Source organism: Peromyscus californicus, unplaced genomic scaffold (genome assembly GCF_007827085.1).
Source record: "Peromyscus californicus insignis strain IS unplaced genomic scaffold, ASM782708v3 Scaffold_8__1_contigs__length_139910024, whole genome shotgun sequence".
Taxonomy (NCBI): Eukaryota; Metazoa; Chordata; class Mammalia; order Rodentia; family Cricetidae; genus Peromyscus; species Peromyscus californicus.
Genome location: NW_026294606.1, coordinates 70,470,146 through 70,485,957, shown reverse-complemented (window position 1 = coordinate 70,485,957; position 15,812 = coordinate 70,470,146). Strand labels below are relative to the sequence as shown.

The following is a 15,812-nucleotide window of genomic DNA, read 5'->3' as shown; positions in this document are numbered from 1 at the left end:
AATGATGTAATTTATTAGGAGATAAGCGTCTCCTAGGCACGAATATCTGAGGAGTTCAGTCGGGAAGGAAGAGAAGGTATAGTCACGAGGGTAGAGGATGCTTCACCTGCCCTTCCCGGGGGAGTGATAATGTGTATTTGTCAGGGATTGTCCTGCATCCCCTGAATGGATGGATGTGAGATGGATGGGACCAAGGATGTTGTGTATGTGTGAGACTATAAGCATACACACTTAGGCACAAAACATTTTCATAGAGTGCTATATACAAAAATCCTTTCAGATTGGTTTGTGCCCCAGTTTTGCTCTCCTATTTCATAGTATATATCTATTTCAGACACATTAATGAGACATGGGGTAGTATAAAGAATTAATATATCAGTGGATGATCTGGACAAAAGTCATGAAAAACCAACTTAAGGTTAGTGTATTCTTAAAGCTATCATGGCAAGGAGAAATAATTCCATAGAAGTGGTGGTAGCTAAATGAATGACTAATTTATTCTTTTTTCCAATCAAAACTGTCTCTTTAATCAGATTTCTTATAGAAAAGATGTGCAGGACATCCACATGTATACAGCGGAGCTTGACAGACCGGATATCAAGAAGGCAACTCAGATCTCCAAGATCATAAGCAATGTAATTTATCTCTCTGAATCGTGTGCAGATGTGACTTCTTTTTTTATTTTGGAGGGAGACACAGCTCAGCATTGGAAGTTGGATGGTTAATTCAATTAACATAATCAATTCATTTGAATTAATGACATCTCAATTCTGTCCTGAATTATCCATTTGATTATGTAAATTTTGGGGGATATGCATGAACTGCCCATGTTCGGCTCGACTATATCTAGTATTAGCCTAGTTTTAGAGGAGTGCATACTGCTGGGTATGTGATCACATGCAGATGTCTCAGCTTGGAAGCCAAACTTGCCAGTCTTCTGATCCCGCTTAATCTCTCATCTTACTCCCATCCAGGGAGCTCAGCTTGGCCTCTTCCTGTCTGTTGCTGGTGGTTTGCCGATTCTGTCCTACCAGCACGCACTTCTGCACATTTCCTGCATGCCATGGCTCTGTCTTATCTTCTCTGGGATGCTCTTCCAAGTTACTGCCATTTCACTTGAGTGCGCCAAGCACCCTGGTTAAAGTTAACTCTTGGAATAGCATAGCCCATGCCCCCTGAAAATCGATAAAGAAACCAGCTCAACTGCTAGTACCTGTTTTCCATGGACAAAATAATAAGTGCTCTCTGTGTAAAGAATGCAGAGTCTCATCTCTCCAGAAAAGCCCTAGTGTTTTTTAGAAATAAGAATAAAGATAATGATGACTGGCTACTTAGATTAAAATAAGTAATTGTTTTACTGCTAAAAGTTGAATTTACTCAAGTAGCTGTAAAATAAATTTCTGTTTCAGCAGTCACTATTTTAGTATTGGGTATACTGTATGAAATATTTTTAATGGGCTAAGGGATTATTATATTTTATTTTGACTAATGTTAATGTAATATAAAGTAGGAATGTTAAAATTTTCTCATTATTCACTTCAGGCAGAATACAAGAAAGGGCAGGGCATAGTGAATAAAGAGCCTTCTGTAATTGGAAGACCAGATTTTGAACACGCTGTCGAAGCCTCGAAACTTTCCAGTCAGGTAAGACTTCACCATGATGATTCTTCAATGATTTTATTCAGAGGTTTTATTTCAAGGAACATGGAAAATATTTCAAATAGATAATATCTTTAATTGTAAGAATAAACAGAGGTAATGTTTCTGAAGCTACTTCAGCTAGGATTGCAATAATTACGAATTTCAGCAGAGGGGAAAAGTCTAATTCTCAGAACAAAGCATAGTTTTCTTTCCTCTGGGCTTACATCGGAACCTGTTTCAATGAGTTTGGTCATGTTGTATCCAGAGATAGTGATAGCCAATACCAAAAGCCATATTTTATGCACATCTACACAAAATAGGCACACATACGATTTTAACTTAGTAATAAAATATTCTCTCAATTTATAAACCTTTTCCCTTAATTAGAAAATAAAAAAGGCAAGATATAATACATAAAAACCTTGAAATCTGATTTTAGAACATAAGACCCAAAGAGTCTACAAATCTGGAAAGTAAATTGATCGAGAGTTTAGTGGTTGAAATTTCAATTTTCTCAGAATTATCATATAAATGTCATTCAATTTCAATTAGAATCCAAAAGGATTATTAAGAATATGGTTGAAATAAATTTAAAGTTTCTGTGGATGAGAGTTTTCTGAAAGAGCCTTTAACAGTGTGAGAATGGAGATCAGTGATGGAGAAATACTAGAAAACCATTTGAATAAGTCAGTATGGGCTGAGTATATACTGAGAGGTAAAATAATCAATGGGATGGAGTGACATTCCTGAAATAGATTTCAGTATGTCTAAGAATTTAATGTATGGCAAAAGTATTGACTCAAGTCAGTGGGGAAAGTTAGGTCACTTAATAAATTGTGCTAATGTCACTGGCCACCCATTGTGGTGAAAGAAAATTGGGTCTACATCTTCAACCCTATACAAAAATGAATCCCAGGTAGATTAACTATAGGAATGCAGGTCAATTGTGATGCTACATGCCTATAAGTCTAGGACTCAGGAGGATGAGGCAGAATGTTTGAGGTCAGCTTGCATTACAGAATGAGACCCCATCTCAAAGCAAAGCAAAGTAAAGCCAAAACCAAACAAATGAATGCCAATGAGCAACCCAAAAAATAGAATGTAAAAACTAAAATATTAAAAGAAAATTCAGGGTTCATTATATAGCACAAGATTTGTGATTTGCCATGTGGGTGTGAGGAATCAAACTTGGGTCCCCTGCAAAAGTGACGAGTCCTCTTAACTGCTGAGCTATCTCTTCAGCACCCTCTTAAGTTCTTTAAGGCGGAAACAAAAATGTCTAAGAGCTCAACAGAAAAAGTGAGAAATGAGGTGAATAGGATTCTACAGAGAGGAAATAGAAATGACCAATAACTATGTGGAAAGATGCTCAGATTTATTAGGAGAAAGATAAATGTCAACAGAATTAAAGTGAAATGTCATTTGTACCCATCAGCATGCTGTCTCTTGCTAGTGTGGGGGAGAAGTACATGTCGTTAGAAAGGTTTTGTGTAGGTGGGAGTTTTGAGCAAGGCTGGTTTAAAGGGAGAGAAATCTGCTCAAGAGGAAAGCCCCAAATAAAGGATGGAAGGTTACTGAGGACAGCAATGGGTCCTCTGAATCAAGGGGGATCAGTTATAGCCACAAACAGGAATCTGGGAGGACTTTAATGAGAGAAAGGTCAGTGTTATGTTAATTATGTTAATTAACGACTATATGGCGTTGCTTGCAGAGCAGAACAGAAATAATGTGTTCCTTTTATATAATATATTAGCACATGATATTATATTCCATATATTAATATACTTTCTTAACCTGACACAAATCTAAACATATGTAGGAAGAGGAAATCTCAACTGAGGAATTGCCTCTATCAGATTGTGAGCATGTCTGTGGGGACATTTTTTTCTGATTGCTGCTTGGTAGGAGGGCCTGTCTTCTGTGGGTGGCACTATCTCTGGGTAGGTGGGTCTGGGCTGTATAGGAGAGGCAGTGAAGCAATCTGGAAGGAGCAATCTGGAAGGAGCAATCTGGAAGGAGCAGGCCAGTCAGCAGCATTTCTTCAGCCTTCATCATCTCTGCTTCAGTTCATGCCCTGAATTCCCTCAGTGATGGTCTGTCACATGGCGGCCGTAAGATGAAATAAACCCTTCCCTTCCCAAGTTACTTTGGGTCTTGGTGTTTTTCACGGCACCCATTCAGTTTGCTGTCTTGACCATTTGAAGTCCCACAGTATTAAATGAATTCATAATGTACTACCATCATCACCATACACCCACTTCTTCATCCTGTAAAGCTAAACTCTGTAGCTGCTAAATTAATGACTCCCACCCCAACTGTTAATAGGAATGATGTGCTGTATCATCAGAGTAGTAAAAAGAGAAAGCGATTCCTACATGTAATGCAGTGTGTGTGTGTGTGTGTGTGTGTGTGTGTGTGTGTGTGTGTGTTCATGTGTGTCTTTGAGTTAGACTAAAAAAGAACAAATTATCACCATCTCAACTGCAGTCACTCAGTTAGCTTCCACTTTTGGGTGAGAAATACATAATCACAAAAAAATTTGATGAAGGACAGCTTATGTGGACATTACTCCAGACAGATTAAGATGTCAACACTCTACAGGAAAGTTTGGCCTCTGTGAGAGATGAAAATCCCATGGGCCAGCTGGGAGTCGTTGCAAGAATCACACAGGAAATGATCTACCCCTCAGAAGTCTCCTTAGCTTTAGTGAAGGAGGGAGGTGGAGAGAAGGGATGTGTGTGAAAGATGCAAGAATGTAATCGTGACTTGTGTTAATTGTTTTACAGTTTACCAGGCCTTTTGCTTATAAAACAACTTTGTGGCTTGGAAGGCTTCTAAAGCATAGGAGGTTGAAGATATGCTTGGACAAAACATACCTTATAAAAGGCCTAAGATAGCTATGCAAGCTCAGATTATCCCTAATAATGCTTGTTATGAAGGCAAGGGAGCTTGGACTTGCTCTGGGTTTATTGTGCATGTTTTTGGGTGCTATAGATCTCGTGTAGAGATTAGAGGACAACTTCCATGATGTGGGTCCCACAGTTCAAACTCAGGCCACTATAGCTTGGCAGCCAGCACCCTCTCGAGCCATGTGACCAGCCCCCTCCCTGACTTGTTGTACCTCCCTTCCTTCGCTGTAGATGGAAATTTCCCCTCAGCCACACAGTAGACTATACAAAAGCAGTCTGGTCCCTTTCAGTGAGTAGGAAACATGGCAGTGGAGCAAGACCCCCTGGGCTACACTATGGTCTGTGGCTTGCTTGCTGAGTGACCTGGGACATGTTACTTCGTTTCTCTGTTTCTGTCAGATTGATCTGACAGCAGGTATAGCTGCTTATTAGAGTTGTGAGTGCATTGTTAAAATGGACAACCAGCCCACAGATCCCACAACTCCCTAAGAATCGTCTTTTTTTTTTTTGGATACTTGGAGTGTTTTCTCACTTACTTTTCTTTTAGATGAATTCACAGACAGGGCAGACTGAGAGCAGTAACACTCACCCAGACTCCGGTCTTAACTTCATTCTATCCAGTCCTCCCTGTGAGTTGGTTAAGAAAATTTCAGAGTATTTATTTTCACATTTCAAAATCAGCCCACAAGAGTCCTGCCATTTGACGTCCCCCCTCCAGGTTTTTAGAAATATATTTTTTCAATCTCAAATTATGTAGCCACCGAGTGATCAGATGCTTAAACAGGTTGCAATCCGCAAGTCTTCTGTACCCATCAGCTTTACTTCTCCTTTGATCTTATAGTATGTAAATCCATGAAAGGGAAAAGATGGGAAGAAGAGCGATTAGGAGTCCTAGAACGGCTTGTTTAATGTGTGTTCTCAGGCGCATCAACCTGAAACCAAGGCCAAAAAGGTAGTTTCTTATTTTCACCAGTAACTTTGAGGCTCATGCGCTTACTGACTCCTAAGCCCTTGGCAAAGGCACAAACATCCATTGGTGGAAAGGGCTTAGGAATTCAGTAAGCAGGGAAAGAGGTGAAGTGGGTGTGTGAGAGAAGGCAAAGACAGGGCAGTGGGCTGCTGTGCAGTGGAGATGACAACAGACTGTGAGTGGGAGAGATGCTCACATTTTGCCTGTACGCTGTGCTCTGTGGGATTTTACTCTGGCTAGGCAACAGAAATATGTACCAAACTATTATACTAACTTGAACAATTGCTTTAATCGCAGATGTAAGATTTTCCATTTAAATTTTATTTTTTAATATTTATTTTTAACTTTGTGTAAGTGTGTGCATATCGTGCATGCATGCATGTGAGTGCAGGTGTCAGTGGAGGCCAGAAGTGTCTAATGTTCCTGGAACTGGAGTTCTTGGTGGTTCTAAGTCACCTGACATGGTTGCTGGAAACCAAACTCTGGTCCTTGGCAAGAGCAGTACTCACTTTTAAATTAAGCCATCTCTCCAGCTACAACTTTCTCTTTTAAAATTGGGAAGATACATGTTATTATGTTGTAGTTTAAAAGTTTTAGTAAAACAAATTGCATGTGCCAAGACAAAGATACTAGTTTATGTGCATCTCAAATATAAATGGATTGTCAAAACCATCTACTTAAAAGTTGTAAGTAAGATTAATTTGATACTATGTCCTATCATCTGAACTTAATATTTGGAATTTGTCTGCAGGATGAAGGGATTAAATTTTTGGTTTAGTTTTATAACACCAGAGAAACAATATACATATAATAATTAGTATTTGTTACAAAATTGTATTTTTATATTGATAAGAATGATTTTAAAACTTAAAAGATCCAGTATGGAAAACTTAGTAATAAATAGTGTCCTTAAACTGCTAAGGGTATTAATTGGCTTGGAGATGCTCCCATTCTTTCTTCCTGGCAAACACATACTCTGCCAATCGCCTCACACTGCCAAGCATGAGCTTAAATGTCATATCCCAAGTTGCCAATGTGAATGGATCTCTGTTCATTTCTGCATAGTTCTTGATGTGGTTTGTATTAGTCCTGCATGTATATACGTCTGTGTTTTAAAAATTGACTTGAGTGACTTACCCTATGGCAAGTTCCACAACCTAGGGCTTTAGGTTATGCAATAAAATAGATTAGGATGTTGATAAATATGTGGATGTCTGTTTAAGGATTTGGATTCTTAACACTTAATACAAAGGTGAGATTATGTTATTTTGTAAAGAAAATAAAGGCACATAAGTCTCTGAGTTTAGTCCCCAGACCCAAATAAAAAATGAAAGAAAATGTAAGAAGGAATGAATGAAGGAAAAAAGGAAGAAAAGAAGGGAGGGAAGGAAGGAGGGAGGGAAGGAGGAAGAAAAGAAGGAAAAAGAAAGGCACGGATAACATTATGTGTAAAATTCAAACTTAAAAATCTGATTGTTTCTGTGATGAGTTCTATTTTAAATTCTTTACTGTTTGCCTTGTTCACTTGCAGTTCAATTTTAGCAAAGATTGGAAAAAATGGATACCTTTAGACACGTGGTGTGTTGTTTTCTCTGATAATTAAGGTCCACTCCTCAGATTTTCCATTTTTTCCCTAACATTTGTTTTTATGGCGATGCTGAAGGTTATGTTTTTCTCTTTTCTGGGTCTAGGGGACCTTAAGCATAGGTGATGTTATGAGGGAGCCAGACACCTGAGAGCTGAAAACTTGTGTGTTTAGAAGTCTCATTTCCTGGTGGCATGGCCCTGTGTGGTAGCGCTTAGAGAATTAGTTTAAATTCTGTCATCATAGCCTAACAGTCACAGTGGGGCCTTCCTCAAGTCTCACTATAGTCAAAACTCTTTAGAAAATAGGAGTTCGATTTTATATAATCAATCATCCTATATACTTATTAGAAAGTGATGGATATTTGAGCCACTATGTGTGACACTCATAATGTAAACAAAATAACTCCGTTACTTAGTTATAGAACTTCATTTATTTCTAAAACAATGAATCTGGGTAGAAGGAGTGACATTTTATCTTAAAATCAACACTTGTCTCTCCCTTTCTGCAATGATCTCATAACTGGCAGGTCTATGCTTTGTTCCATGCTTGGGTAAGCAGTGACAGTCGAGGCACTGCAGGGACCTCCTGGGAGATGTGAGTGTGAATAGGGAAATAGGCAGTCAGGTTGTGAACTGTGCATTGAAAATGGAACAGAATGTTGAACATGTCTGCTCCGTTAATGAAGGAGACAGTTGGAAGGTGAAAGACTTGATCCACATAAGCCATCTGATTCTCTTTATTCATGTATGTGCAGATCATGGAGAAGCTGTGAGGCAAGATCCAGTTGTATGTCAGTGTTTGGTCAGTGTATTTTTATATAATGCAGTTATTTTGTGTTAGTTGATTAATGGTGGAAACTCTTACGTTTTGTTTCATGCGCATCTTTTGAAACCACATCACTTAGACAACCAAGGTTTAGAATGAAAAAATTTTACAGCACTCTAGTCATTGTGTGTGTGTGTGTGTGTGTGTGTGTGTGTGTGTGTGTGTGTGTGTGCATGTGTGTGTGTGATATAATTATATTAGAATGATGTGGGCAAGAGATTGAGAATTATTTCTCAGAAATATATTTTTACTTGAAAGAGGAAATGCCAGGTTTAGGAACAGATAAGTTACCATTTTTATTTCTCAGGCCAATCTATACATTGTCTTTGCATTTGATGGAGTCATGGAGCAACTCCTTGGTATACAAAAACCATAGGAAATATGCTGTGGAAGTTGATAAGTGTCAACTTCACAGAGTTTGGAATCACCTGGGAGATGAGTCTTTGGGCATGCCTGTGGGGGATTTTCTTCATTATGTTCATTGATACTGGGGAGACCCATCGAAGTTGTGGGCAGGACCAATCTATGAGCAGAAGGTCTGGCACTGTGTAAAATGGAGAAAACAAACTAAGGGGCGAGCACGCATTTATCCCTTGCTCTCTGTTGCTGTCCTTTAGATGATGCATGAGTAGCTGTCTCTAGTGGCCGCCTCGCTGGCCTCCTCACGGTGATGGGCTGTAACTTGGAACTGTGAGCGAGAATAAATCCTTTCTTCACCAAGTTGCCTTGGTTGTTGGTGTATTTCATCCCAGTAATGAAAGAAACTCAGACAGGCTCTCTGGGGCAAAAGTCAGAGGACCTACTCTCTCACTTACAAAACTGAGACGCACAAGTTGGTTGAGGTTAGCAAATGGGGGTAATTGATTGGAAACTTGCTGCCAATCAGCATGGCACAGCCCATCAGCTGGTGAGAGTAGCCCAGCCACTGCCTGAGAGCAGTCCCTGTGAAGTGACTAAGCAGAAGGAAGTGTGGCTCAGAAAGGGGAGTGCAGGCGTGAACCTGGCCGAGGAAGAGGGATCCTGAAGTGAATGCTAATGAAGTAGTGGAGGAAATCGAAACGTTTTCTATTTATGTTGTTGGCTCTGATTTTAAGACGTAAAAAAAAAAAAAATTAAAATATTTTTTTCATTTTAGAAATGCTGTACCAATTATTTAAAATAAATTTATCAGGCAGCACGAGTATCAGAAAACTAGTTTTAAAGAGAACACACAGAAGACACTTCTTCAGTGCTGGATTCCTACCCAAGCTTCACCAGCTCACTCTCATAGATCCCTGGCAGGTATCTCTGGAGAAAACCCCTACTCCCAACAGGACTATGAAGACAGTCATTTTCCAATTCTGTTTAATAAGGACTACTGCAAGGCAGAGACTTAAGGTGTGTGGATAAATGCCGTTTATGAGTATATTATAAGAAAACATTTTTTTCAGTATTTTAAAATACTGTAAAATTTATAGAAATAGAAATGAAAGCCTGAAACAGTTTATTTTTGCTTTTGAAATGTATACATGATTTTCTGGCAGCATTCATCAAGGGCATATGAGATGTGAGAGACTAAGGTGTTCTTTATTCATCTATTCAGGGAGAGAACTTGTCCCCACATTCCTGTCTATAATATGCACCCATATCATAATATATCCATGATGTAATAGCTCTAAGTTGATAGCCCTTTTCTTGTCTTATGACTAAAGAATCAAAAAATTTAGACTCAATGTTAAACATACTTTTTCTGCTGGATAAGTTGAGGAGTTAAAGCGGGAAAAACTAAAACTGTCAGGAAGCAGTTATGGAGCGTTGTAGGAAAATCTATTTTCTAAAACTTAGGCTTGGAACAATTGAGACATGGATGTTGCAGGAAAATATAGTTTTAAAATTGAATCTTTGAATAAATGAAATATGGATACTAACTATTCTTTATTTGGAATGTTTCCCACAGGAAAATCCATTCAATTTCTGGTTTCAATGACCCATTTTCTAAGTGTGGCAGACCTTAAGAAATGTGTTTTCTCAGTTCTAACTGATCCTGGGTTCCAGGAGTACAGAAATGGGAACCAACATGTAAAAAAATTATATTTTAAATACATAATTCTCATGGGCAGAGAATTTGAGCTTGTTCATGCTTAATGACATTCATGACCAATATTCAAGTAGCACATTAAATTTTTCTAAATGCCTCATTAAGCTTTATGGAGGGGGAATGAATATCACGAATTTACATTTTGTAACTATTCATCTGAATGGTAGCTTTTATTTGATCTCTTAAAAAAAAAAGGAACCTAATGTGTTACTCTTCCACCAAAATATGGGACTTAATTCACTGTGTCCTTTTTCTTTATGATAGGTTAAATATAAAGAAAAATTTGATAATGAAATGAAGGGGAAAACCCACTCTTACAACCCACTGGAAAGTGCTTCTTTTCGGCAACACCAGCTTGCTACTGTCCTGGCAAGCGATGTAAGTTGCAATCTATAGAAATTGCTCTCAATATCTTTTGAGTCTTGTTTTCCTAGAGCTAACTGTGTTGTAATTACTGATATTTAATCAAGATCATGTAATTTCCAAGTAATTTGTAGTTGAAAACACTGAAGCATATTTTCCTGAAGCTTTTCCCCCCAGAAAAGTATATTATTATAATTTGCTATTAATGGTTACTGATTACTAATTAGTTAATAAGTAGGAACAGTGGTATGAATAAAATTATTATGTCTGATCAAGAGTAGAAATAGATTATAGAGTTTTGCAGGGAGGAGATGTGTTTTATCACAAATTAGTAGGTAGGACAACAATTAACTCATAATTATAGCCACAAAATTGAGTTTATTATAAAGGACTACCTGATACATGGAGGTTTATCAAAAAGAAACTGTAGTAAATTGTGCTGCTAAAAGTTTAAAATTTCTTTCATTTTTATTATGTTACATGCTATCTTTGTAGATTTATTTTCATGTTTTTAAAATTAAGATGCGTTAATTTGATAAGAAATGATATTTGGAATTGTTACTAGGAGGAGATATTGTATAAACGCAGAAACATTGACAAACAGATCACTTTTCTATCGTTTAAAATGTGTGTAGAATCTTTCCAGGCACGAGAATTGAGTATCATGGAAAGCTTGCTCTGCTGGTCCTTCAGCTCGGCTCACCTCTTCTTGGGGCTGGCTTGACTTTTCTTTCATTAAGGTTTAGAAAGTATTTATGGTCAATAACCAGTTTTGGTTTGTCTCTGGAAACTAAAGTGGATATTTTTGTCTTTCTGAACCTCTGGGGATATCAGAATCTTTCTTTTCCTGACTGATAAGACTTGAATGTGTGCAGAGACGAGTTAATCTGAAAGAAAACTAGAACAGAGCCTTGAATGCTCAAGGCTGAGAGTCAGATTGCCTAGGTGTGATCCTGTCCTGCCACCTAGAATCCTGTTATGCCTTCAATCTTTCTGTGCCTCGGTTTCCTCTTCTGTCAAATAAGAATAAAATACCCAACAATTAGGGTGGCTGTAAAGATTTGTTTCCCATGTATAAAGTGTTTAAAAGTGTTGTGCATACAGTTCATGTTTAATACGCTTGATACTGATATTTGATTCTTATTATTAGTATTAAATTCCAAAGCAGTTGGTTTAAAACAAACAAAATAGATTTACATGGCTACAGAATGCAAAGCTGCAAAAACTTAAAATTACAGTAAAGTAAAACTGAAGGAATTTGGCAGCAGTGTGGAAAGAATACAGCAATGAGTCTCCTTATTTTCTAAAAGTAGAGTTTCTACTATAATTACATAAGTGTGTTAACACCACCGTTTTGGAATATATAAACAGTAAAAGAAATTTAAATGTTTTCAAGTCCATAAATGGCCATTTTACTCATTCTGTAGTGAATCAGCACCATCTAGTGGCTACTTGGAAATCCTTCTGTCACTTCTGCACTAACAGGAGTGAGGAAGGGCGGGAAAAAAAAGAGGTAACAATGCCAGCGCAAGCCTGTTTTCTTCTGCTAGGTGGTGTTTTGTTCCATGTTGTTTTTGTAGGTGAAGTACAAGAAAGACGCTCAAACCATGCACGAGCCAGTTTCAGACCTCCCAAATTTGTTGTTTTTAGACCATGCTCTGAAAGCCAGCAAAATGCTCAGTGGAGTAAGTGGGCTGTCTGGTGGCCATTGTAGCGTAGATGTGTGTAGTTCTGAGATGCCAGTGTTCCTCTTTGCTCCCGGGATCACCTGCTTCATTCGATGTGCCATGTGTCTCTCCTCTCCAACAACTAACTCGCTGAAAAGTAGCCACCTGCTTGTACAAATCCCATGGTCAGAGTCTCTTTATAAAAGGGTTCTTTTTCTTATTCTTCACCCATTGATGGTTTCATACGTGTATGAAATACATTTTAGGCCTTTCACTCCACATTACCCTATCTTGTCCCTCATCCGTCTTCTGCTCAATCTCTTCTTGCCAACATGTACTTTCCTACTGTCATGTCTATGTGTGTCTTTGACCTACAGAGTTTAATGAGGGCTATCAGAAAGAGTGTAGGGTGGAGGTGATTTGCCGGGGCATGGACAGTGGACATGGCTATTCCGCTGAAGAAAGTGATGTCCAAAGTGGGTTCTTGCTAGCTCCTCACATGACTACAAGCACACTCGTTGGTACTGGTAGAAGCAAGCATCCATTCTGTCTTCTTCCCATTTCATCTATATCATAATGAAACCACTTGGTGTTCACGCCTTGCAGTCAGGCTTTTGTGAAAGCCATCCCAGTGTATCATATATGTTATGTCTTCAGTAGCAAACACTCGTCATGCTTTAAACTCTATTTTCTCTGACAAGAAATCATGGAGGTGCTTATATTGCATGGACACTAGGAATTTAGTCTTAAGATGGATTCCATGTTATCTGCAAGTCAGCAAAGAGGACTTTATGTCCTGATGAAAATATTTGTGTCTCCTATTCACATGGCCAGTCCCTCAGAACTCTAGCCTTCTGGGATACTGTGTTCACCCTTGATGCATCTGGAGGCTGACTTCACTAATTCTTACAAATGATGACCCTTGGTCATTGGTGGCTCCACTCAGTGAGTATCCAGATCCCGCCTGGTAATGATCAACTCTAATTTGACCCTGTTATTTCCATACCTATTTTAATAATAATCACCCATTTGTTTAAAAGCACTCTAACTTACAGACTAATCCAGATCAGATGAAGAAATACATGTTAGGTAAGGTGCGAGGAAAAGTGAAGGCAGTCTTTTTAGTAGCTGAGCCCACGGTCTTCAGGGAAAAGCTACAAGACTAGATCTCTAAGCCGTAGTCATAAAGGAGCTCCAGTTCTTAGCATTGGCAAAGCACCATTTGCTACTTGTATATTTTTTCTCTTGTATGTTGCCACCACCAGCCTTCTCAGGGTGTACACTGCATGTAAGTGCTTCACACTCGCAGAGATTAGTTTTAATTTACTTAAAAAGTATTGGTCTTTGGGTCAAAAGCAGTATATTACTGTTGGCAGTGCTAGAGCCATGCTACCAGGCTCAGAATTAGCCCATGGTGTCAGGACGCTTAAATTACATTGTCCTGTCTTGTCCATGTTCATCCCTCCACCAACATACGCATCCTAACCACACCTGCATTCCTCTCTAGTTTCATGCTTTTCTCCTTGATTCATTTTTCTGTCCTCTGCATCCTCTGCTTCCTTCAACCTCCAGTGTCCAGCTTTTGTCTTTGTGGCAGTGTTTGCCGTGTCCTGTCCCCAGCCCACACTCGGGTAACTCTCCTAGGGAAGTGGGGATTCATGTGTAAATGAGCAAGAATGTATACCTCTCACAGGCAATATTTCTTTTCAAAGTGTTGATATTTGTTTGACAATAGAGAAGAAGAATAAAAATTTAATGTACACAGTTTCTGTCACCTCCATAATAGAAAGCCCCCAACAAAGTCACGTTATTCATTTTGGTCGTTGTTCACAGAGCTTAGCTCCCAGGCTGTCTTAGCCTGATATCACAGAAATGATTACACAGGTCAGAGAGTTTGACTTTCTCCAAATGATTTACATATTAAAATCGTATGAGACTATATGGGCTTAAATTGGTTTTAAGTTAGAATAGCCTTCTTTTAAATATTTGTATAAAGAGAATAGAGTTTTTGTTGATGCATAAGGTGACTGGATTTTATTAAAACATTGAAGAAGAAATTTCATGTTAGATATTTTTCCAAAGTTGAGTGCCAGTTTGTTTTAAAAAGCTGTTTTATTAAACATCTCTAAATGTCTTGATCTATAACAGAATTTTAAAATTTTAATGTGTTGTGTGTAGAGCAGAGTGGGTAATTTTAAAGCCTGTCAAGAACCATGAATTAAATGTTTGAAGAAACACTTTGCTGTGGAAAATGGAACTTGTAACTTCATATAAATTTAAAAAATATATATTGTGTTATTCTACATAACTTCCACTAGGAGGCAACAGAGACTATTCAATACAGAAAATGAGCTCCTGTATTAGAAATTTCATTTGCAGATTTGAGTTCAAAGGATTTGATTTTAGCCCCCCTTTTAGTATATATCCATTATTCCAGGAATAATTCCCTAGACTTCATTAGGTATGGATTTTGATTCCAAAATAGAATATGTTCTACCTTAATACGTTAAAGCTACATTTATTTTATAAATAGATATTATAAAAATATCTAAACAAAGCATACAATTTCTTAATTTTTCATTTCAGGTTTAGGCTTGACCATTTGCTTGAATTAGCTTTTATTTAGTTTTAACTTAAAATTCATAGAGGAACCCAAATTTAGGTGTTCTCTTCAGTCAAGATATAATGTGTGGACATTGGCAAGATTTCCTTTGGTACTTTCCAAACTCATTTCATTCTGGTTAGAGTTCGAGTGACAGGTGGCACAGAAGCCAGGCTTCCTTTGGAACTTTGTTCCTCTGTGTCAGGGCACCGACATCTTCCAGCTTCCTGTTCTTGATACTAAATGTTCCTCCCTCTCACAATCCTGTCCGTGGAGCATCTCCTAAGATGTTTACGGCCACTTCTTTTAGGCCACCCTTAAAAAGTTACACATATTTCCCTTCATTCTACACAGAATGTCATTTTTCCTGGAACCCACGGGCAATTGATTTTTACCTTTGTATGTCTCTATGGCCTTGAATCTCTGAGATTACCGTTTTCTTGTAGAAGTCTTTTCCAAGTAGGACCAATTACTAAGTGTCTGGTCTCTAGTGCTAGAAATCATTAGGCAATCTTGTTTCACTGCTGCTGATCCAGAGTAAAATGTCATCCCTACTCAATCTAGTCCCTTCCAAATTTACCTTCTTATGTATGTCTAAATAGTAGAGGGCCTACTCCAATTTCTTCAACTCAAAAAAGAAAGAAAAAGAAAAATCAATGAATTGTACCCACATTCTTCAGGTCCTCTTCTCAATGCCTCCCATCCTTTCCTTGGAATTGAAAGTTAGTTTGGTTGTTTCTCAGCTTCTGTTTCTCCCCATCACTTCCATTCTTGCTCACGGCTAAGTCTTTTTCTACAGCCAGGGTCCTAGTTTCTAGCTTCCATTCACCCTGTTCTCTCTTTTTGTTCCTATCTCCTTATGGACCCTGCCAAACACCATGTATGTCCTAGGATAAGAAGCAGTGTTTGTATTTCACCCCACCTTGTCCACTCATGATCCACGGGACCCCATCATCAGCTTTTCATTACCACCCTGTGACTGTCCTCCACATCATGTTTACAATTACTCACTGAATATATCTTGTGCTCTTCTCAAGGTCTCCTCCAGTGAGACCATCTTGCATTGTCCATTTATCTTAGTTCCAGAACCTCCTCCATGCTGGCTCCTATAGACACAGGCTCTATAACAGCACCGCAGCTCCGCGCCACTGGCTTGTATGTTGTTTGCTT

General features: G+C 38.4%; 1 protein-coding gene across 21 annotated transcripts in view; it reads left to right on the top strand.

Annotated features, from left to right (window-relative positions):
* Positions 1-15,812, top strand: part of Nebl (nebulette) — a 365,241-nt gene that overhangs the window by 280,360 nt on the left and 69,069 nt on the right. For 18 of the 21 annotated variants that reach the window (XM_052728294.1, XM_052728291.1, XM_052728293.1 and 15 more), the window contains 4 exons: positions 534-635; positions 1,543-1,644; positions 10,275-10,388; positions 11,954-12,058. The exons of 1 other annotated variant lie outside the window; for it this stretch is intronic. In XM_052728294.1, coding sequence (XP_052584254.1) covers positions 534-635; positions 1,543-1,644; positions 10,275-10,388; positions 11,954-12,058 — 423 coding nt within the window. Of the gene's footprint in view, positions 1-385; positions 419-533; positions 636-1,542; positions 1,645-10,274; positions 10,389-11,953; positions 12,059-15,812 lie in introns of those variants that run through there. 2 more of the 21 variants (XM_052728301.1, XM_052728299.1) reach the window with 2 other exon arrangements.